Source organism: Anabas testudineus, chromosome 7, assembly GCF_900324465.2.
Source record: "Anabas testudineus chromosome 7, fAnaTes1.2, whole genome shotgun sequence".
NCBI lineage: Eukaryota > Metazoa > Chordata > Actinopteri > Anabantiformes > Anabantidae > Anabas > Anabas testudineus.
In genome coordinates, this window is record NC_046616.1 from 4,497,922 (window position 1) to 4,521,499 (window position 23,578).

The window sequence follows — 23,578 nt, forward strand, 5'->3', positions numbered from 1 at the left end:
AAAGTATTAGTTGAGTTGTAGAATCCAGCTCAGTGAAGACACAGCTATTTGATTATTTTGTATGATTGCTTCCAGTTTTATGTTAACCAGAAGCACAGACTGAGACTGCAGGGAAACAAATTGCTGTGTGATTGCTTTGTCTGACTGCTGCCACATGAAGTAATGGATATTGCATAAATCATGGAGGTACATCGGCTCATGTAAACTGATTGCTGTTTGATTGTTTCAAGCAATTGCTGCCACCAGAAACAGTTGTTTAGATGCAAGGAAATCGTCTGGAGAAGTTGTCACAAAGGCTAAATACTTCCATTAAGGAGAAAGCTGGGATTTGTCATTTGAACGTCACATAGCTTATACACACTAGTCTGCAAATGGATATTTTGATTAACTGCGTATAAAGTGTGCGAAAAGTGATAAATGGCCATCACATTTTTCTGAAGCCCAAAGGCTAAATTCCCAGCCTGGATAACTTTGCCCTTGTAGCCTATCACAGCTGTCTACGGAGAACAAGTGCTCTCTGAGTGTAATGTGCTTCCTAGAACTTACTGTACGTGGCGGACAGACATTACTGCTGTTCTGATTTCTGATTTATTGTTTGTCCACTCAAGTTTGACACTGTTGAGAAGAAAAAAAAACTTTTTTATGATCCATCTTTGGAGGTCACTTATACTTGTTATGAGTGAAATTAATCCTGCAGCTACATAATGAGATTTACAACTAGCGTCCAAACAATTATCCCAACTTAAACTAGGTCAATGTAACATACAGGAATTGCTTGTAGTCCTTGTAAAACATATCCTGAGAAAAGCCGCTGTCAGGTGTCCGTCAAACAGTTACCTCTAATTTGTACTTTAGTAAACTGCCTTAAACTACAATGTGCAACTTTTCAGGATCAGGAAAACTGTAACATGAGGCTCTGCTGGGCAGGAGCTCTTCAGGAATTAGTCTTACAGTAATAAAAAGCTATAAAACATTCAAGCAGGATAAATGGCCTTCTCTGATAAGAGTGTATCGCTGCTGCTGTCGAGCTGATCAATGAGTCTGGGTCACAGCACCTTTCCACATTATGAGATGTTTTGAAGCATATTTCTACTAAAAATACTGCAACACTGCAAATGGATGAACGACTGTCCACAATAAAACACATCGCAGAACATCTTCATAAACAACCGGGTGCTCAGAAAAGCTCAACCTCTCCACACAGAGGACAAAACGGACATTGTGAAATGAGTTGAACTTTTGAATCATAGCTTATTTAGAAGACGTTAAACAGATGAGGCAGCAGTGATCTTGCTGACGACTTTCCCTGAGGTGTCTGATGTTTGCTTCTTTCAAACAGCAAGTAATAGATTATTACTTGATGTGTGTTTGTAGTCAGCTTTAACTGTGCTGACTTCTTCATCTCATCCAATCATCATCGGCCACTAGATTGCTGAACTTTTGACACTGTTTGAGCTCTCACCCTCACCCTCTCTTTTTCTGTCCTGTAAGTTACATGATGAACCTAAACATAGCAGAGATCAACGATGTGTTACAGTCACATTCATGCCACTGCGGGTCTATATTTAAATAACAAGCCCACAGGGACCAGTGTAATACGGACTTTATCACCTCTTTGCTTCTGTTTTTCATCACGAGTCCTTGTTGTTCTTTTCATTCTCCTTCTCTCTCTCCTTTGAGAACACTGCCATCCTTTTCGTACCTCACATTAGCTTTGTTATTATTATGTGCTTTTACTGCCACTGTGCACATTAGTCAACATAATTGTGCCAGCCAGATATATTTTTGCCTTTTCCAATCTCCTATCATGTTTTACTACCCTGTTGCCCACTCGTTCTTCTGTTTTTTCTCCTTCTCTCACTCACTGTTTTGTGCTCATTTACTCCCTCTCTTCTGTCATCTATGCTTCCTCTGTCCCTCCCTCCTTCTGTTGTTTCTTCTTTTAATTTGGCCTTACATCCCATCTATTTAAGGAAGGAAGCAGCGTCTGCTGGGAGACTGCTGGGCTGGGTGGGGAGATTTAGCTGAATGGCGCAGCAAGTCCCCAGATGCCCCATTGTGGCTCGTGTTGCAAAAGAAGACAGGAAAAGGAGCTGGCGATGCAGATAGACCGATATGGCCTGAGCAGCAGCATAAATAAGAGAAAACAACAGTTCAGGGTGGGATGGAGGGAACAGAGAAGGAGATTTGCAAAGGAAATAGGGAACTAAAAAAGGAAAGTGTGTGCTGAGCTCCACCTCTGACACGTCCTGCTGTGAAAGCTTCTTAATGTTTCGACTTCACCATGACAGCTTCTGGCTAAGCTTATCATGCAGACACTCAAACACACACCAGCAGTACAGTAAACTCTACTGTATACTGTCCCCAGAAGCCTGTTGATAAAGGTTTTGCTGAAAAGATGATATTTTGTCTTAAGCTTTCTTCTGGGGCTTTAATTCAGAGTTTGGCTGAACCTCGAATCTCATGTGTGATTCTGCTGGTTGTCTTTCGGTTTTACCTCCAAACCAGTAGTGAGACAACCAATTAAAGTGTTGGCTTTATTACCTGTGGGGCTGATACACCACTCAACATGTTTTATGTTGCAATTTTACCTTGTTCCCACATCTGTTTGACGACTTCACCATTATCACAGCATTTACACATCTCAGCAAAAGCTGCACAAACAAGATTCGTGCTGTAGTAAAGCTTGTTGCCTAAGGTGTGGGAATGTGACAAAAACAGAAAGCAACAGCCGTGCAGAGGGAAATCTAAATCTGATAGTGGAGGGAGGCAATTACCAAAAAAATTGGTATGCGCCAAACTAGATTAGAGCAACTCTGGTCATACCTGATGGATGCCGTTAGATGACAAATACCCTGAGTGTCTGAATGAATCAATGTGTCAAGAAATGTCGCCGTGTGTATCTGAAGGATGACTGACTGACTGTGCAGACCTGATCTGTGCTACTGGGATCAAAATGCAGTTCTAGCTTTCGTTAGGCCTTTTAAAGGAGTGTGATTTTCAAATCACAAAACCTGCAACTTTAATGCATTAAATAATAATAATAGTTTTTTTTTAACATTCAATATCTTGTGAATTTTCCCTGGTGATAAAGATTCTGATGTTTGAATGAATTTGTTGATTTGTTGATAGTAATAAATTACAGCACTTGAGTAAATGAGCATACAGTAGTTAATTTCCACCCTTGGTTAAAGGTGTGTGACCACGAGAGAGCGTTAACTTGGATATTAATCTGGTGGTCCAGGGATCAGAGGCTCACTACTATCTGCAGACGTTTCACGTCTAATAAAACAGACGTAACATTTCGAAACAACTAAACGGATTCCACTGCTTCAGCTCTCACTCATCCAGAGTTCAGTTTCAATCTTCATTATGTTGTTAGTCTTAGATCTAATCAGCTTTTCCCCCTCCACTCATTTCTAAGTTGTTTAGATCTTGTTTCCAGGCAACCCCTCGCAGGGGAGGAAACAATCATGGCAGCGCCTAAATCTGCAGATACATCTCTGTTTACGTTCACAAGAGACTCTGCTTGACTTTCTCTTCTATTTGCAGGAAGACGAATCGCTCAATATTACTGCAGAGTGAGGCTGTAAAATCAAATAATTAATAAAACTCTTTAGTTAGTATCAGGTTTTAAACAGAAGCAGAAGTAAAAGGGTGTCGGGTGTGATGAAAGGTGGGAATATCTATCATATTTTAGAATTCAAATGAACATTTTCATATTTCTTTAAAAGGAAGAAGTAAGTTTATTTTAAGAATCCTTAAGTGAACCGCTGCAGGACCGAGACACTGTACCTCCGACTCTAGAGACCTGAAGGAAAATTGAACTGCACCCAGCATCCCTCCTGTTCTAATTAAACCAGTGAAGCACTGGTATTATCTCCAACCCCATGTGCGCGTGTGTGTGAACTAGAACTCAACCATGGTGTAGATTAAAACTGCAGGCTGCACTATGAAATAAACGATGGACTCCCAACATAACAGGCTGGTGAAGCATGCACACATTTTAAATCAAACATCATTTTAAACACAGCACATTTGACAAAAGCCCGTTGTGCTTAGATGACGGGCAGAATATTTACCCGTCTGTATGAAAACTGACAGACCTACAAGCCCTGCTGCTTCTTTCTTTATGCTGAAGCCAGTGTTTAGCTTAGTTGTTATGTTAAATCTATAATTTTTAAGATGTATCTCCTGGATTTGAACACCTGCAACAGTACCAACATGTACAGTTTATTATTACAGGTCCCAGAAGTATTTAAGAGTTAATTTAGAATTACAATTAGCTACATAAGAAAAAAACGGGTTTGCTTTAGCAATAACACAAATGTAGCACAAATGTGATGAAGTGTGTGTAATGTAATGTGTGTTGAGTCCTTTAACAGGATAATAACATTTCACAACTGAAGCTTAAATTTTCTCTCTTGACATTTGGTTAAGGGAAAGTCACTTATAATTCACATAATTCCTTATTTCTCCAAAGGACATTTGTTTGCACTATTAGCTAGAAAAAGGTCACGGTGTCTGTGCAGGTTAGTGTGAAACCTCAGTGCTGGTGTGTTAGGAGAGCTGATGTTGGTAGATGGGCGACAGGCGTGCTGACAGATTACACATATTCTGCTACAAGAGCTGAATACTGGACTCTGACATAGCCCCATTAACTAAAAACGGACACATGACAGTGGAACACTTTGCTGGCTTCCAGGATTACGTCTGTGTTGTGTTGCACTCTGCTCATGGGCATTAGTGTCTTGAGCACTTTAAACTTTTTTAAATGTGCACACACACACGTGATCCAGTGTGTTAAATGTGTAATTTTGTCTGCTCTTAGCAAACATGTGACTCCAGTTTGACGTAGAAAATAAACAGTGAGTGTAGAACAAATAGACATTGTGTTATCTACAGATCATCAGCCAGTGTTAACAATTTGATATTAAAGTTTTTTTGTGTGACATTTAATTTCATTTCAGAGGTTTCTGGTATTTTTAGCAGCTTTTATTCACCAGTTGTTACAGAGACAGAGCAAAAAAAAAAAAAAGTGAAAGCCAGATGTACAGGATTATATCTAGAAGATTAAATGGTCCAGACTGAGGAGAAACAGGCAGAGTGCTACTAACAGTTATGTATGTACCAGTGGGGGTCACGACACGGTGACATAATTGCTTATCGGTTTGAGCTACCCTACCAGACTCAACCTCCATTGATGTCATTTAGGCTCGTCTCCGTGGAGACGGGTAGTGAAGCGACTGATTGGACAGTTAACCTCAGGGGCATTGGCGCCGACTGGGCCTGCTGTTCCTCTTAGTGGGACTGATGGGAAATGTGCGCCAGAGAGAAACGATTTCATTTAGTCTGTCTGGCCGACAGCGTGCGTTTGTATAATTCCCATGCAAAACATTTTTCTTTGCTTTTATGTGCCTCATTGACTGTGACTGTCGTCTCGCTTTACTTTCTGCCGCACCAGCACTCAGTGTGCCTCTCTTTTCTCTTACTGTAGTTTTATTCTGTCTTAGTATTTCTTTATATTCTTTGTTTCTTTATCTCGTTCTTTTAATGCATTTTGCTCTCAGTCTTTCTCCTCCTTTCTTTCTTGTGCCGTTACTTCTGGTCTTGTTCTCAGCACTTGTTCTATTCTGATAATAATATGACGCTGCTCTATGTGTACTGTATGTGTGCATGTCTTTACATACCATCTGTCTTTGCATGTGTGTGTGTGCACTAATGCAACATGTCTTTGTTTCTCGCTGGTTCCTCTGATCTCAGTGAAATTCACCATGCTTGTTCCACTGCTGAATCCCTGCCCACTGAGGTGCTGCCTCCGGTGTTATTGGATGTCAGAGCCAGAACCCATCCACATGTCAGTACAAAGCACTGAATTTTAAGACATTTAACAAAGGCCGGGCCGTTTTTAAGACGCTATCACTTGGTTAGTCTGAAGTTTGTTGGTGGCGCCCTTTTACTGAGTCATATGGAAATTATGGAGATAATTGAAAGTGTAGCTCTAAACTGGAACAAAATCTGCACACTTTATGGAGGTGGTATCTTACCCACTGATATAAATCTGTTATCTGCACCACTGCATATGGTGCTAGTATTTATATTGCACCTACAAACCTCTGGTATGACATTTTACACTTCGCTTCCTTTTACATGTCCTTCAAGAAAAGTAATTCTGAAGACAGAATTGAGGAAGTCTGAGAAAAGTAAATGTGCTTTACAGTGACTGTGACGCCACTGTGAAAGATTGTGTCCAACTTAACTAACATTACATGTTTCAGAAAGATTGGAGCTAGATCTATGATCTAATTCTTGATCTAAATCTCATAGCTGCACAAACACAAACCACCAAAGAGAAGAAGTTTCTGTCTGATGTGAATGCATTTGTACAACCATTACAAAAAGTCAGTCAAGCATATCCAACCTATTAGTGCCTCTCAATTAATCCCAACAAATCCCTAACCTTCCTATAAACTCAAATATACTGCATTATGAAGTAGAGCAATGCTACCATTGATTTTATAACACAACAGAACTTTTATTCAACTGATAATGGCTTGTATTGTTGCTGCCCAGACTCTGCTGCGGCCTGTCATTTTGGTATGAATTTTGTGCCATTCAGCATCTGTAATATTGCCTCAGCCATGCAGTTATTGCCAGTCTGCCTGAGACAGATCAGAATACCACTGTTATTGTGTTAGTGCACTATTGGAATGGCTTGTGTTTGCTTAGGGGAATGGAAGTGGTAAAATTACAATGCAAAATAAATAAATAAATAAATATATAAATATATAGAGCCCTGTGTCAAACCTTCCTGCAGGGATTATGGGGATGATTCACTGTAGAACATTTGGATCCAATTTAACACTTCACAGAGTATTAACAGCTGTTTTCACTGTGGTGCCAGAGAAAGTCATCTCCAACATTCCTGTAGGTTTCTAACACAGTATGTTGGTGTAGTTTCTACGAAAGATCTCAGGTGTAGATGTTGACTTCAGCTATACAGACCTGGAGCAACAGCTGGCTGGGCATCATCTCCACATTTATCATCTTGAATATAGCAACTCGTAGTCCTAGGATGACAGCTACACACCCTGCACCACCTGTTCGACCAAATTATCTAGCAGGGTTGTAAGAGCTACAGTATATTTAGTTCTTAGACAGTGAAATAACCATTTCTTTGATTTGAGTATAATGCAGCTGGGTGAAATTAAATGTCATAATCCTGCTGACAAGCTGTGATGAAAGTGATTGTCAAACTTGTCATCCTGCAGTGAAGGTTCATTCCCTCAGGATTGTGGATAATTGCAATAATTGAATTTATTCTGTTACAAATATGATTGGATTTGTTCAAAATGTGTCTGTTTTTTGACATAGGGCAAATAAGTCAATCCACTTGCTGCTGATAAATGCCAGTTTACGTACAGAGTTGCTGAATGATGACACAAAAATAAATAAATCAATAAAACAAAGCCATGATTAAGTCAACCGATCACCTTTTCTTACACTTGAATCGAGTTGATTGACTTTGAAAAGACTAAGTTGCACAGTTAACACCAAGAAATATTTGATTGCATCAATGTAGGCATGTGAATTATTTCAGTACATTAATAGTTATATGGCATAATTAGCTTTTTTCCCACAGGTTAGATGAAAAGATCGATGTGCTGTGTTCAACATTAAGCTGTAGCCAGTAGCTGCTGATCCTATAGATTATATTAAACAAAGAGATTCAATCCAGATTACAACGGCATGGGTCCAGGTGTAAATCTGGCCCATATGCAGTTCAGCCTGTCATTTTATTTCAGTTTCAACATGCATTATGTTGTTTTTGTATTATATTGAATATAATATAGGTTTTAAATGATTTGCATTCAGTTTTTTCTTTACTTGTTACTTAATATACCAGCTCTGGACAGCACCGTTGTAGGCTATGTTGACATCAGCATGTCAGCGCTGTCGCTGTGAGCATATTGGCTTGCTTGCGTTGCCATTTAGCTCAAAGCGTGTGCATGTTTCCTACTGCTGGTGAATAGCTCTGTTTACTCTGGGAAGATTAGCTCCTGCATCACTTGGTTGCCATGGTCACATGACAAGTTAGAAAAGGTTCCTCCATCAACAGCATCACTGGGCAGTAATAGTCAGCTTGTTGTCTGAAAATACCTCCAGCATAAAGACGCATTTAGCATCTTGTTAACATGGTTTGCACGAGGCTTAAGACCACTCACGCGCATCTTATGATGCACTCAAGTTAATACTTGATTACCTGAAAATGTATTGTTTCCCTAAGGAGGATTTATCCGAGGCTTCGGACATAATTGACTTGGACAATACCTTTTCTCTTTTCCAAGACAGACGTGCACATGCTTTCATTGAATCAGACGGAGCCTCTGCAGAAGACTCAACAAGCCAGCCGCTGAGATAGTGCTCAGACACGGTCAGATTATGTAACCAACACAAGATCTGCGTGAGCTAAAGAGATATTTTATTTCCTCTCATAATCTGATTTTACTAGACAGCTCTTTTTCATCAGAAGTCCTGCAGCCTGAGAGGGTTGATTCTACTCAGCTTCCTGACCAATTTGAGCACCGCAGGAAGAAAACACTGAACTGAATGCCTGCTTGATTTATACAGAAAATACTGGAATCTAAGTCTGTAACGAAGCACACAATTCACGCTATGTTCCCTGACCCTGATCTGCTGGGAATAGTTTAGACTGAGCATCACTGTGAACACAAGATCTCATTAGCACTCCTGCTTGCACTGATATCTGGCTTTGTAAATGTGGGTGAAAATACGTGTGTCTGCATGTAAACCTGCCTAAGGATTTCTTGCCAGCTAAGATCTGCTTTGGAAATTTCTCTCAGGCATTCAGGTGTCAACATGTTGTAAAGTTTGTTTGTTATTATGGAAATGTCAATTGACTTTTACACTCAGTTTCTTTATGCTTTATCATGTGGTGGATGTCAGCTGTTGCAAGTAACTTTGCTTCAGTCTGAATTATATTATACAGTAGTGCACATTTTAGCAGTGTTTTTGTTTTTAAATGAGTTAACTGCTACCACTGATGCAGTTAATCAAACCTGCCAGTGAAAAATCATCATTACATGCAACAAAATTGATAAGTGCCGGCTAGGAACCAGAATCTACGTTTGGCTGCCTCATTCTGAAATCAGTCGCCCACTGCTTTGAAATGCTGCTGTTGTTATTGTGTATTTCATACAGTATGTGTCATGCTAGACTCGAAAGCTTAATAAGTGGATGCAGAATGTCAGTTAACTGATAACCCTGTCAAAACAGCAAAGTACTTACACCTACAAAATTTGCCCAATGCATCACCTTAAAGTCAATTTCCATTTCCTTTTTTGTTTGTACAGCTGTCAGATTAATCACAAAGATGACTATATTTCAAGTACAGTCATTTGTTTAAATGTACTTTTACAAGTCATTTAGATTTCTGTTCACATTACATGATATAATCTTCTTGAGTAGCGAATTTAATTAGTACTTCAACCTGTAATATGCTTATTTTAGACATTATGAACTGAATTAAGGGGAATATACATAAGACAGTAGGTCGCTGATGTGGGAGTAAGCTTCTTTCTGGAAATTAGTTCCTGAATTGGTGCAGAATTTTCCAAATGTTATACTTCACACCTTAAAATATCCAACAGGATACTGTTATTGAGCTATACTGACATATTTTATTATAATAATTTCTGAAATTACATGTCAGGTAAGGTGAGGTGAGTAACATGGTCAGAACTGGGAGATGGTAGCAAAAGAAGAATAGAGAATCTCAGGAGACTAATGAACCAGGGGTAGAGGATGTGGAAGTAGGGGAACGAGAACACGTTGTACGTTGGGTTTAAATTATAAATGACAAGCAGCAGCAAACTTTCAGACTGAAGCTGGGATGCAGCAAGCAGCAGGGATAGAAAAGGGGGAAGAGCAGAGTAAGAGAGGGCACACTGAAAAGCTGTGTAGAACTATTTTGGATTTGGGGTGGACTTCAACTTATAGTTCAGTGTGATAGAAAACAGCTTTCATGATGAAATAGCCGAGAGGAAATTAAAATTCTTTTAAGTATTCATAGCAGAGGGTGAAGCAAGCAGAGCAGCTGCTGTGATTATGCGCCTGTCTCAATGCACTTCACAGTTTCTGCATGGAGAGGCTCTCCAGCTCCGAGTTGTGGGAAGTGAAACATAAACATATTTGACCTTTTTGTTACACAAGATGTCTCAAGAGCTTGGCACACATCCCGTTCAGAGATGGGATCTGCTGGCATGAGTCAGCTGAGGAGTCAACGGACTTTGTTTCTTAAGGGTATCTGAGTGGTGAGCTTTATATAGCAAGAACACGATGCATAATAACATATATGCATCTTGCTCTGTCTGACGTTGCATGTATTAGTACACTGCTTTTTCCAGAGCATTTCCTTTCTGTTTGCCAAATTCTCTGTCTATGTAAAAATGTGCTGGCTGGGAAAACACTGACTAGTGAAGGAGGATCATTTAGTCCTGGCTGTGACCTTCGGCCTATTAGAGAACAGCAGAAAGTCCATTCATAGAAGTAGTTTAGCATCATCAGAGAACAAGCCTGATTTCTGGAGAGTATTATCCTCCATTAAAGTAAACAGCATCTAAACTCACACCTCACACCAGCAGCTGGATGTCTTCGATTATTCAGTTTCATCCTTCACTCATTTTGGGGTATGTTGTACAAAGTAGGCGACTGTATGTCGAATGTGAACATTTGCAAGGAGCTGGACGTGTGACTTTTTCCAGAGTACAAGAAGGGAAGGCATCATGACTTGGTAAAGGTCTCATTATACTTTAAAATAAGTGCCTCATCTGAAAGCCCCTCCCTCTACACACTTTCGAAGTTGGAGTTGGGCTATTTTTGTGACTTTCCATAGAGCAGAGAGCAGAATGGCAGCGAAGCTTAGTCCCAGAGACCCTAGAGACTTAGACTGAGATCCAGCTTCTAAATTGCAAACTTAGCGAACTTGAGGGTGGCTGCATTTCATTATGCGGTGCCATGCTTCACTGCTCTTTTACTGTACCTCCAACATAAAAAAAGATGCTGCTGTCATCTGTGCTGCTATGAGACTGATTTGCATATCTTTAATAAACAAACTTTGTGCCTTTGTGTCATTTAAGGATTTTAAATGATCAGCTGCGTGTCCCTCAGGTTGACATACCAGCTAATAACGTTTGATAAATTTGAAATATGTACACACACACAGATGCTGCAGATAAGAACAGAGCTTGTGAAATGCATCACACCTGTTGAAGTATTAAAAAGCAACAGACACATCGACTGGTTTCGGATGCTGTGATGAAAGAAATGTCAAAACTGAGAAAAACTCGTAATTTTGTTAATTTTATTTAAAAATAACATAAGCACTAACATTATCCATCAGCTATGTCACTATATGTCTGGTAGTGTTAAGTAATGTTATTATGGAGTTATTATGAAACATCTCCCAATAGATAAAGATGAGGAGGCCTTTGAGGGAAACTATGACTCTGCAGCTGTTATTCAAAGTTAGAAGGTATTGACAGAACGCATTTAAAGGAAATTGAAATGCACATCATTTGCTAGGCTGCAATTAAAAATTCACCTGGATTCCCATTAGAATGTGAGGAAATAAAATCTGACGGCAAGAGAGAAGTAAAGATACCAATCAAAACACTGGGAGCATTCTTCACCAGCATTTAGATTTTAAGCAATTATAATCATTCGCTATCTCACCACCAGCATAATTTCTGTCATTCTATTCCCCGGGGTCTCTTTGGCGTCTTCCTCCTCCACCGTTTCTCAGCTTGACTTAGACACACCGCCTCCACATCCCTCTACGTGCTTTATTCTTTAAATGCTAGTGCACAACATATACATTCAAAATCATGTACAGACAATTAAAGAACGTCTCCCATTACACATGAAGTCATCAGTACACACTGATGAGACACATGTCTGTTTCTCTTAGCTTTTCCCACAATGAGAATATGCAATAAAAGCAAATGTATGCTGTTAATGTTTGTCTCAACCGATTGAAGAGACTCCTGACGTCACTGGAGACTGGAGGGTTGTGTCAGAACTGTTTTGATAGTGAGAGACAACTGGAACAGAGAAAGAAAGGATTGTATTCTTGTTGGGTGATTTAAAAGGAGCGAGTTTCTATAGAGAATTGGGTCTTTATGTATTAGCTGGCCAAACAGCCAACTGTTTATTCTTTATTAAATGCATAAACACAGTGCCAGGCAAATGTTACTCTGTGGACACTACCCGTGTGCCTGGTGACTGTATTGTATGAAGATTATTGAAAGTAGTACCTTGCTAGTTATTTGGGACGACAAGGAATTGTTATTGTTCATTCTGAAATGATCCAAAGACATCTCAGTGCCGTTAATATTTCTACTCTCAGTTAGTGGATACCTTCTGTCTGTCTTTAGAGGTTTAGTTATAGTAATAGTAAGATCAGATGTATTTTCACACTTTACACCTTTAGATCTTCTAAATTCCATTTCAAACGTACAGAATGTAGTTGATTTCTTTAATGCAGCACTAGCTTACTTATTTTGTGATTAGTATGGTTTTGTAATGAATCTCTGCGCTGTAGCTGGTTAACCAGCATTTAGTTAAGTTATTTCTATTTTGCCTCATTTATTTAGTGGAGTGTGTTACAGCGTACATGACCGTACAGTGATTTAATGAAATGATGTTGAATCTTAATCCCTATAAATAGTGTAGCTAAAGCTGGATGTAGGCCCACTCCAGAATAGATGTGTTACATTAAGGTATCCAGCTGCTCTGTTTTGTCTCCTTTTCTTGTAGACCTCTGTGAGCTTGGACAAACACTTCACGTTACGCTACCTTTCAACTTTGACTTCTTTGCTCAGGAACGTTTTGGACTCTAGACTCTCCCCATGCTGTCACTGTGGTGGTAAATTCAACTACTACTGTCGTAAATGTACTCCCATTTGTCCTTTCCCAAAGTGGTTGGTTCTATGTATTTAGCTGTTATTGTGTTGTGTGCTCACTGTATTAGGCTGTCAGCATGTTTTGCTAGTAGGGACAAAGCACCCCAGGGAATCTTGGTCATAGTCGCATCTGCTGTGCACAACAACACAGCACCATTCACAGCTGATAACCAGAACATATAATAATCTCTAGCAGCTGAGAATCAGGAGAACGGGGTGTACTCTTGGTGTACTGGTATTATATAATGAAACTGCTCAATTAGATCCTTAAATGAAAATAAATAGTAGTTTAAACACAGGCGATTTGCGAATCCATAAAACATTGGCCTTTAAATTTTGGTGTTTTTTTGGAGCAATCGAGCACAGAATACGTCGGGAGAGAGAGAAAGACCGAGCAAGAGATGAAAGACATGATGTTTTCTAGTAATGAACTGTGAACTAAATCAAATACATTTGCACAATTTCAAGTTTTCCATGTCTGCTGATCTCTGTGATAGAATTACTAAGAGTAACTGAGACCCACAGGAAAAAATCATATCGTATCATATTCTTTCTCCTGGTAAATGTGAGGATGTTGGATGATATGACCATCTTTAGAGGTTATATTTAGCAACCTGCACAAGTGTGACCTTGCTGCCATCTGTACAGTATTTCTCCATCTTTTAATATTAAGTTTGTAACACAAATTTAGGCTTATAATTATATAACTGAAGAACTAAACAAATCAATGCACAACAGAGCTTTCAACATCGCAAACACGTGCACATACAAAAACAAAAGCAGCTGTTATGGCGAGTTGGGAGCATTTCCAGCCATTAATAAATGTATTTATTAACAATTATTAAATTACACTGGTATTGGTAGTATTTTTAATTATTGCAGTTTAGTTATTGTTTCTCTTCCTCTTGTCAAAAAGTTGAATCTCAAACCAAATGTGCGTAATATTTGCAGATATGTTCAGTGAAACTGTTTCCTAGATGGTGGAAATAAGCTTTTATTTGTGCACAGCCACATTATGACTGTAAACAAACAACCAATAATATCTGAAAATGGCAAGTACATTGAACCAATGACAGTTCCAGATCCTGTACGATCGCCATGAGATTGGTGCAGCTGCTGTGTGCATTAGTTTGTGTAATACCTGTTGTTATTTTTCGTATTCAACGCACAGATGGGACAAATCATAAAAGGATTATTGGAGGTTGGGCTCCTACATTCACAGTGCTACATCTTTGATATTTGTTTGTGCATCGCCACCAGCATACGTGGCTTGAGTAATACTACACACTACACAAGGGAGCTCAGAGGAAAGTGATTTACTGTACGTGTCTTATCAGCTTATGTTGTAAGCTACAGTCAGTACACACACATTCTAGGATGTGCAGCCATAGAAATGTGATGAAACGTGGAGATGCTGTTAGTTTAAAGCGTAGGTACTGTGTCTCAGTGATCTTTATGCAGATATAAGAGTTAAATCTACAATTAGAATACAGCTTTTTCTTACAGTGATCTCCAATATTTCCATTTCATGATCTTCGCTAAATAAAGTTCGTACTCTTTTTAACATTCATTCTCTTCATGATGATGTGATTTCACAAGATTTGATCAGCGCAATTGAGTCTTTACCACTGCTGTACAAGGAGACCTGTTGCATTACATTTGTGGGCAAATTCACACTGAAGAGTTTCAAATCAGTGAACAAAAATAATGAAGGAACTAAAAACAATGAGAGTTAAATGCTCAAACTATCTTTCTAGAGTATGCCATGTCGTAATGTGTCCATAAAAAACAAACAACAAATCAACAAAAACATTGAACCTTTTGGTAAATTCAATTTAACGCTGCTGTGCTGGAGTTAGTGCAGAAAATCCTTTGAAATCAAATCAAACTTTGGCAGCGTGGAAGTGATGACTCCTAAAGGTCAGATCTACAGCAAAACACAGGAAATGTTCAAAACCCAAAAAACTTCTCCCACTGTTGTTTCCAGTGTTTTGTCATTATTGATGCAGCAGTTAGTGCAGGAATCCTGGAAATCGTGCACACGAGGATTTTACAGCAACACCCACTTTTTTCATATATGATGATGAAAATGATGATGTTGACCCCCTCGGGACCTTTCTAAAATGTCTTCATGTCCCTTCCATACTGTAAAGACCTTAAAATACCCAGTCATATGCAAATTCTGTACCTCCACACATCCAAGCAGGTCTTCACTAACCTCACCACTGTCGTCCTCATTTCCCTATTTCTCTCCCTTTTAAAAGGTCAGTGTGTCCACAGGGCTCAGGCCACTAATTGGGACTAGGATGAAGGCATTATAAATTATGAATAAACAGCATCATATCTACATAGTGCGAGTTAGAAGATGAGGACAGTAGAAGAGAAACTCAGGAACAGGGGGATGTATTGTGTCGCTTTCTTTCCACCCTCCCACCTGCTAAATGTCATTGCTTTCCATGTCAATCCTCAGGTCACTGTGTGCTCGCCACCTGCGGCTTCTTTTCCACACACATGCACAGCCAGACATCTCATGGCTTTCAACAGCATGAATGTGATTTTGATTATAACATGCTTTGTAAATCTGACGCTATTATTTTGAAGCCTGTACAGGATTACAGGTCTTACTTGTTCTGACTGAGCTTGTGTAGATCTCACGAAGGGAAACTGTCCAAGCAATAGAATATGAGGAGAGATTACATTTGGAAATAAAAACTTTATTTATTAGTCTTCTTCTTCTCTTTCGTCTTTTCCCATCAGGGATTGCTACAGCGAATCATTCCTTTCCACCTAACTCTATCATGAGCATCTTCTACCCTCACCGTGGCCAACCTCATGTCCTCTGTTATAACATCCGTATATCTCCTCCTTGGTCATCCTCTTGCCCTCCTGTCTGGCAGCTCCATCTCCAACATCCTTCTACCAATATAATCACTATCCCTCCTCTGCACATGTCCAAACCATCTCAGTCTGGCCTCTCTGACTTGGTTGCTAACGCAGGCAACGTGAGCCGTCCCTCTGATGTACTCGTTCCTTATTCTGTCTAACCTGGTCACTCCTAAGGAGAACCTCAACATCTCCATCTCTGCTACCTCCATCTCAGCCTCTTGTCTCTGTCTCACTGCTACCGTCTCTAACCCATAGAGCAGAGCTGGTCTCACCACTGTCTTGTACAGTTTATTTATTTATTTATTTATTAGTGTTCATCAGATTTCAATTCCACAAACTAGATCAGATCGACATAAATCAGCTGCTGGAAGAGAGTGTGAATCATAAGCTGTAAATACAGAATACACTGATTATAAGAATTAATAGATGATACTGTTGTGCTAAATATCCTTTATATAACTAAACATGGGCATTTATTAAGATATTATGAGTGATATCCTTAAAAATACTCACTAATAATGAGCATATTTGAACATGTTGTTATATTTGTTAATCACACTTACTGTACACAATTGGAAATTTGTTTTAATAATAAGACTGAAAATACACTTAACAGCTCTGTGTTTTAGCTACTTGAGCTAATGTTAACTACACTCTGAGCTCTTAAGTGTTACTGCCTTGGTAAAAGCTTAAACATATTAAATCATAAAATATTGTTGGCTTTCTGTTCTCAGAGTTTTGTACTGATGCATTCACTGACATTTGGACGTACTGGAGTGCATTTCAACAGTGATGTCGCTCCGTAGCTTAAAGAAATAGTGAACAATTGATATGTGGCCTAACTGAGTAAAATGTTTTGAAATCAGCCTCTTGGTTCTCTGTTTATTGATCAGTCTATTAATTGATAGGTTTAAATGAGTAAAGCTATAAGATGGCACTTTCTATCTTGTAAGTTTCTGCCGGCTGTTGATAATGGTTGAAAGGCTTTAAAGGCTTAAGAGGAACCTGTAGTTTTAGGAATTGTGCGAAAAAGCAAAATGAAATATTTATGAAGTAAATGCAGCCAATCTTAGACTGCATTTAGCTCTTTGAGGGGAATAAAATGCAGCCCTCTCATTCATGACAGTGACACCAGCACAGCGTGGTACCAATGCAGAAGGCTTATGAAAAATAATGCAGTGTCATCTTGGATCACGTATCCATTTTGACATTCAGCCAATGAACATGCACAATCACATGCATGCAAGAACAATTTTTGTTATTCTTATTAAATACTTTTAAACGATCGGTGTTGATGTAGCTGTTTTCTTGCTCTCTGTTCTTTGAGAATCTAGAGCAGCTGTAGCAGAGAAAAGTAATTTCCCATCTAGGATTAATAAAGTCCTTTGAATCATGAATTATGACAGAATTGAAAATCATTGCTGCAGTGGGGACTTTGAAGACTTGTAAAATTCATTCTCAGAGTTGAACTGTTGTGCAGAGTTCATCTAACAGTCTGTTGCTCAGACTGGACCTCCTGAATTGTATTTCATTATCTCCTCAGCCTGACACTGTTTTCATTCTGAACAGTTGTTTACTGATTAGTCAGCATATAACCACTGTGGGAATAAAAACTGAATATTCGTCTTTCATTTAACAAAAAAATGTCATTCTAGCTTTATTTATTCCCTGTTTTCACAACTGATCCTGTGTTGTCTTTTCTTCCAGGTTGGGCTTCGCCAGGAGATGCTCATTCTCCCCAAAGCTACCAGGAAACTGTGAAGCACATAGTTCAGAAGACTATGTGCCTGACAGCGATTCATAACAGGAGAAGTTCTTGTTTAATTAAAAGAAGAAAATCTTCCTTAAAATGCCAGAGAAGTCTTGCAGTCATTACACCCCCATAGCGTTTTCATTTAAAGACTTTGGTTCATTATTATAGCATCTTCTTTTCACCACAGACTGTGTCACCAGGGTGCATGAAGAACTGTGGCGCTACAGCTCAGAGGGATTGGTGGCCCTGAATCACTGCCTTTTGTTTGAAGTATAAAATTCTCCGCCATAAAAGCTTTCCCTTGGATTATCAGGACACTTGTGAAGGTCGGTGCTCCATAGCGTTCTCTCTCTCTCTCTCCTGATCTTTGATCCGCTGCAGTGTCTTTGTTCCTTCTTTTTCAATTTCTCCATTTTTTTTCTTGTGGGATTAACTACTAAGCCATCAGTTGACCCTCTTCAAGCGGCGTGTTTCCCAGGAATATACTTAAAGCCAAAACTTTACCAACAACAACCTATTGGCAGGATGCAGGGAAGGAGAGACTGGTGCTTAAGAGAAAGGAATAGAGAAGGCTGAAGGGCAGATGGCTTCACCGCTTAGAAACACCAACAGCCGGATGAATAAAACATTTGAGTAGACAGGGAGTCGTGACATCTAGCTCAGGAGTGAGTTAGACACTCTCCTCATTCCCTCTCGTTTCCTTTTACCCTACTCTGTTTGCTGTTTTGCTTTCCAGTATCTGTATTCTTTTCATCCCCACTCTCATCCTCCCCCTTCTGTCCGTCTGTCACCTTTTCTTGTTTCTTCCCCTGTGCGGACACTCGGATTCAGGTGGTCACTCAGAAACAAGCCTGTGTCTTTGCTTGTTTTTTCGCCTCTCATTCAGTTGGGTTTCGTGTTTGTGTGCCTTCTCCCCTCAACTCACATCTCCTTCCCACTCCCATTCTCCTCCCATTCATCCTCCCTGGCACCGTGTGTGATGGTGCGCCCCCTCCTCTCGGTCGTGGAGACATGCCTGTGCAGGAGATGGCGGTGAGTCCTGTCAAGTCCCTGTACTGGGAGCAGTTCCCCCCCATGTCACAGCGTCGTGTCTATTGCACTCCCGTTTACCATGAAGGCCTGCTCTATGTGCTGGGGGGCTGCAGTGAGACTGGCATGCCCCTGGACAGTGTTGAGGTCCTGGATGTGGAGAGCCAGACGTGGAGCCAGCTGCCACCGCTGCCAACGGCGCGGGCAGGGGCCTCAGCTGTGGCACTTGGGGGACAGGTGATGGTGCTCGGGGGCATGAATCAACAGCAGACCCCACTAGCCTCTGTGGAGATGTACCACCCTGATGAGGGCAAGTGGGAGACCAAGTCCAGCCTGGGTCAGCCATCTATGGGTGTAACCACTGTGGAGAAAGGTACGTGAAACGCGTATGTGTAACAACACTGCAATACTGCACGTGCAAGATTTGTGTCAATTGAGTGGCGCTGAACTTTCCTAACGAGGGGTGTGACTAATTGGACCAGTCTGGATGAGCTGTGACTCTACCAGTGGAAATCCAGTCTACTGACCTGTTGTTCAGTGTGTGATATAATGTATTTATGCAGTTGTAAATGTATAATGTTAGTGGGAAAATCTTTGTTTGGTTTGTCTAGTTTCAGCTAGTTTGTGTCACATGCAGAGCTCATGTCAAACTTTGGGTTGCTCCTCATTGTTGATGCAGTGGGAGGATGGCCAAAGTAGGTCCTTGTGCACTCCTGTGTATGAAATAATGGCCAGAGATATTAAGAGTTTGGGTGCTCCTGCCTTCAGTTTGTTTGCATAGCTACTACTAGTTTGTGTTTCTGGATTTATGTAACTGTACTCTCTGATCCTATACTAACTACAAACTCCTTTTTGTAGGATTATTTCATTTTATGTTGCCTATGTCACTTGCTTTTTCTTAGATTAGTTATGTGTGTGAGCCCAGATGCAATCCTGCCAAATAACTGCTATCCAAATACACACTAGATCTACAGCATGTAGTCTTTGTTAGACAGGTTTACTTGATTGTTTAGTGTGCTTGGAAAGCTGATTTTCTAAATGTATTAATGCCGCACTGTGCCTTCACCTCATCAATTACTGCAAAAACCTTCATGTAAGCTCATTAAGAACTGATGAAGTGGAGTTTGCAGCTGCTTTGACATATTTATAAGACTTTGAAACAACAACAGCAGCTACAAGCTAGTTTGCCTGAAATGGGGACGTTAACTAATTGGCTGCTCATTCTGGGAGAAACTGCTCCAAGTTCCTTAGTGACAAGTGTCTCCAAAGTCGAAGCTGTTTACTTGTGATTAAAGCTGAGTGGCCCTGAGATCGATGGCAGCTCACATCAGTCACGAAGCTGCTATTTAACTTGGGCTAAGGTTCAGTAGATTTTGCACTGAAACAGTCCCAAGATTCTGATTATGTAAATGGTCAACGGCGTCGTAAGTGGGCGTTTGCGTGTCAATGTGTGTGTCGACTGCAAAGTCTCTGCGTGCATGTTTGGTTCCCTGTGTGTTTTAGCTTGTGTGCAAGAGCCAGTTGTTACACAGTCAACCTCCACTGAATAAACATAACAGACTTAACCCTCGTTCCCCAGGCGTGTACAGGCTGTCTGAGGTCGTGCATGTTGGCACAGAGGAAGGGAGAGTCGTGAGAAAGCCAGGAAAATAGTGGGAGGAAGGGACAAGACGTGGACTGATCACATGGTATTAAATAGGAAAGTATATGCCACATATCTGTAGTTAAAAGGTGCAGAGAGATTAAAATTAATAATATACAGTGGCAAGAAAAAGTATGTGAGCTGTTTTTTTGCATTAATTTGTCATAGAATGTGATCTGATCTTCATCTAAGTGAAGAGTGTTAACAAATACTGTGTGTCTAAGGAAAAATAAATTTATAATATAAAAATCTTTATTGAGAAGAATCATGAAAACCTCACAGTGCAAGGTCAGGTATTAGCATAAGTTAAGAAAACATATGCTAAGTGTGTTTTTTTTTCTATGTGTGTGTGTGTCGTTGTGTTTACCAGGGACAACACTGGCTTTTAGTGACTTTTGTTGTGCAGTCTGTGCTGTGTTGTAATAAGCAGTGAGATGGGACATGCTTCCACGCTAGAAACTAGTGCAGCAGAAGAGTTTTGCTGCCGAGCCCCGCAGTTAAAACACTTCCCTAAGTGGATCCTGTCACACTCATTAGAGGAAAACTCCCATTAGAGAAAAGCTTAACATTAACAGCTCAGGCACTCATGTTTTCATGTTTAGTAAGTGCAGAAGAAGACACTAGAGTCTGCCCCCCCCCCTCTCGGGAAGAGTAATATAAACTAAAAACCATGAGGGAGACATCTCATATAATTTATTTCCAACTATTTGTTTTAGTCACCTTGTTTTCAGTGTTGCAGTTACTGTCCCATGAACATTTCTGAATTTCAAGTAGAACATTAGATCTACATGCAGATCACTGTGCACATCCAAATTTAACAGTTCGCCTGCAGCTGAATCTTGTGAAACCCTTGTACTGCATCTGCCCTGAAGGGATTCATAATTTAAATGAGGTTTGGTGTAAAGCTGATGGAGGTGCAGAGATCTGATGAGAGTGGTTGGGGCAGACTCAGTTTTCAAATATATGGCCTTTAAAGCTCATTGCTTCATTTAAATAATCATCATTTGAATGAATGAGAACTGACACATGCTCCTTTCAAATAAAATCGAATGCAACCCAGAGTAAACCTAATCCTGCTGCAGTGGAATTAACGTGGTGCCTCAGTTTCTTCACATGAATGCCAGGTTAACAGGTGACTCCTCTGACTTTTCAGTAGCAGGTGTTGATAAAAGGCAGTTTAAGCTTTAAGCATGATTTTTGTCATATGTGATTTAGAATTTAAAACTCTTCTTATATATTGTATTCTTACATGGTTTAGTTTCATGATCATCCGTTGGATACGGCCCAACTGGACTCAAAATCCTATTTTTGTTACGGCATGTTTAACACTGTTTTAGAGCATCAACATCTCATGAAAGAGAGCAACAACTGGAAGAAGGAAGAGGTCAGAGAGACTCTAACCAAAGGCGTCACGTTTTCACGGCATGTGTGTGTGTGTGTGTGTGTGAGACCAATAATCCAGCAGAACACCCACATGCCGAGCGCCTACTGTGTTTACATTCTCCTACTGCTCCTGTCAAACTGCCTGGACTAGTATGTTTACATGAATCTTTGTATAAAGACACAGGCTCACAGTGGGGCGTACTGGTCTGTGATTATTTTTGAGTCAGAAATAGTCAAGTGGCTATAGTTACACATGTAACTTCAACAATAAAATAAATTACTCTCATACTGCCACATTTGTAAACATGCCTATTTCAGCTTATTTCAGCTTATTGGAGTATTTAAGGGGAGTGTAAAGAACGACTGATTATAACTCGTGTGTGTGTGTTATGATTGAACACTGTATACCTGTGAATGTATTCCTACGATGTCAGTGAGTCAGCCTAAAGGGAACTGACCTCACAAGATTCAAAACCTTCTGCCTGACCACAGCACAGACAGCAGGTGTTGATGAATTCATTTTACTTTCTGTGCATCTCAAGAGGGATTTATCTGTATACAGAGGATGTGCAGTGTGTGGAGTGACATTTGACTTTGGCGATGAAGAAGAATTAAAAGTTTTGCTGCATTAAAAATAAAAATGGTACACTGCCATCTTCCATCCTGCTGCACATGATGCATCGTTTTCAGAAGCCCAGCATCACTAAAGGTCTGTTCAACAAACCGACCAGTTGTCTGTGAGGGTGTCAATCTCTGGATTTCTCTACATGTTAAAGAGGTGTGCATCGGGGCGGTGCATGTGTAACAGTGTCAGAGTTTGCAAAGCCACACAAACAGAGTGTGTTTGCTGAATAGAACTGTTAAGCCTGTTTTTGTTTGAAATCAAAGACCCGGTGGTTATTTTCAGCAGCAAATCTGGCCCTGTTATAATTGTGTACTGATGCGCTGTGCAAGAACACAAAGCTTGAGCTTATCAAAGGCTAAATTTGCCTGTGCATGACTTAATGGCCAGAGCTAATGAAGGAAGGAGAGTGCTTTCATGTAGCACAAAACAACAGAACTTTACAGTCAGGGAATCTTAGCTGGCACTGAGTTACACGATAAAAAGTCAGTTGTGCAAACAAAATCTATATTAAACAATATAGTGGCCTTAACTTAACTTGACCTATATTTGGCCCTGCAGATGTATAACATTTATTCACTGAGTTTGGATAAAATAGAATGGATTAGCATGTTTTCAGAAATGCACAAGCGTGTTTATGTATGCATGTGACAGTTCACTGAGTCCGTACATCCACACGCTCCTCACTGATGACTTGTGATGTGCAGGATGACCCAGTGTGTGCACCTGTCTTTCAGATGGTGGTTTGATAATAGACATTTCTTGGCATGCTCTTCAACCCTGGAGCTGAACCTCTCCTCTCCTCTCCTCTCCTCTCCTCTCCTCTCCTCTCCTCTCCTCTCCTCTCCTCTCCTCTCCTCTCCTCTCCTCTCCTCTCCTCTCGTCTCCTCTCCTCTCCTCTCGTCTCCTCTCCTCTCCTCTCCTCTCCTCTCCTCTCCTCTCCTCTCCTCTCCTCTAGCTGTTTTACTGTCTGTTTCCTGACTTGCTCTACATTTTAGAGTCGACTGATCAAGCGAGCATTGCTGTTGCCTGGCAACAACTGTGTGACTGCTGTGTTTGTTTTTAGAGCAAACAGATTAGATGTAAATGTCTTTGTGTGTGTCAGACAAAGCCACAGACAGAGCAAGTATGTTCTCCACATGCTCCTAAGTTAGAACAGATACATGCATTTCAAAGAGTGTTTGTCTATGTGCATAATTTTGCCGCCTTTTTCTGTGAACCGCCGTGTGAGTGGATTTTCTCTCTCTTATCCTCCACTTCCCTCTTTCCGTCTTTTCACC

General features: G+C 40.3%; 1 protein-coding gene across 4 annotated transcripts in view; it reads left to right on the forward strand.

Moving 5' to 3' along the window:
- LOC113167753 (kelch domain-containing protein 8B) overlaps positions 1-23,578 on the forward strand; it is a 113,937-nt gene that overhangs the window by 4,314 nt on the left and 86,045 nt on the right. For all 4 annotated transcript variants that reach the window (XM_026368583.1, XM_026368581.1, XM_026368582.1 and 1 more), the window contains one exon: positions 17,577-19,024. In XM_026368583.1, the coding sequence (XP_026224368.1) occupies positions 18,634-19,024 (391 nt within the window). In that variant the 5' untranslated portion in view covers positions 17,577-18,633. The remainder of the gene's footprint in view (positions 1-17,576; positions 19,025-23,578) is intronic.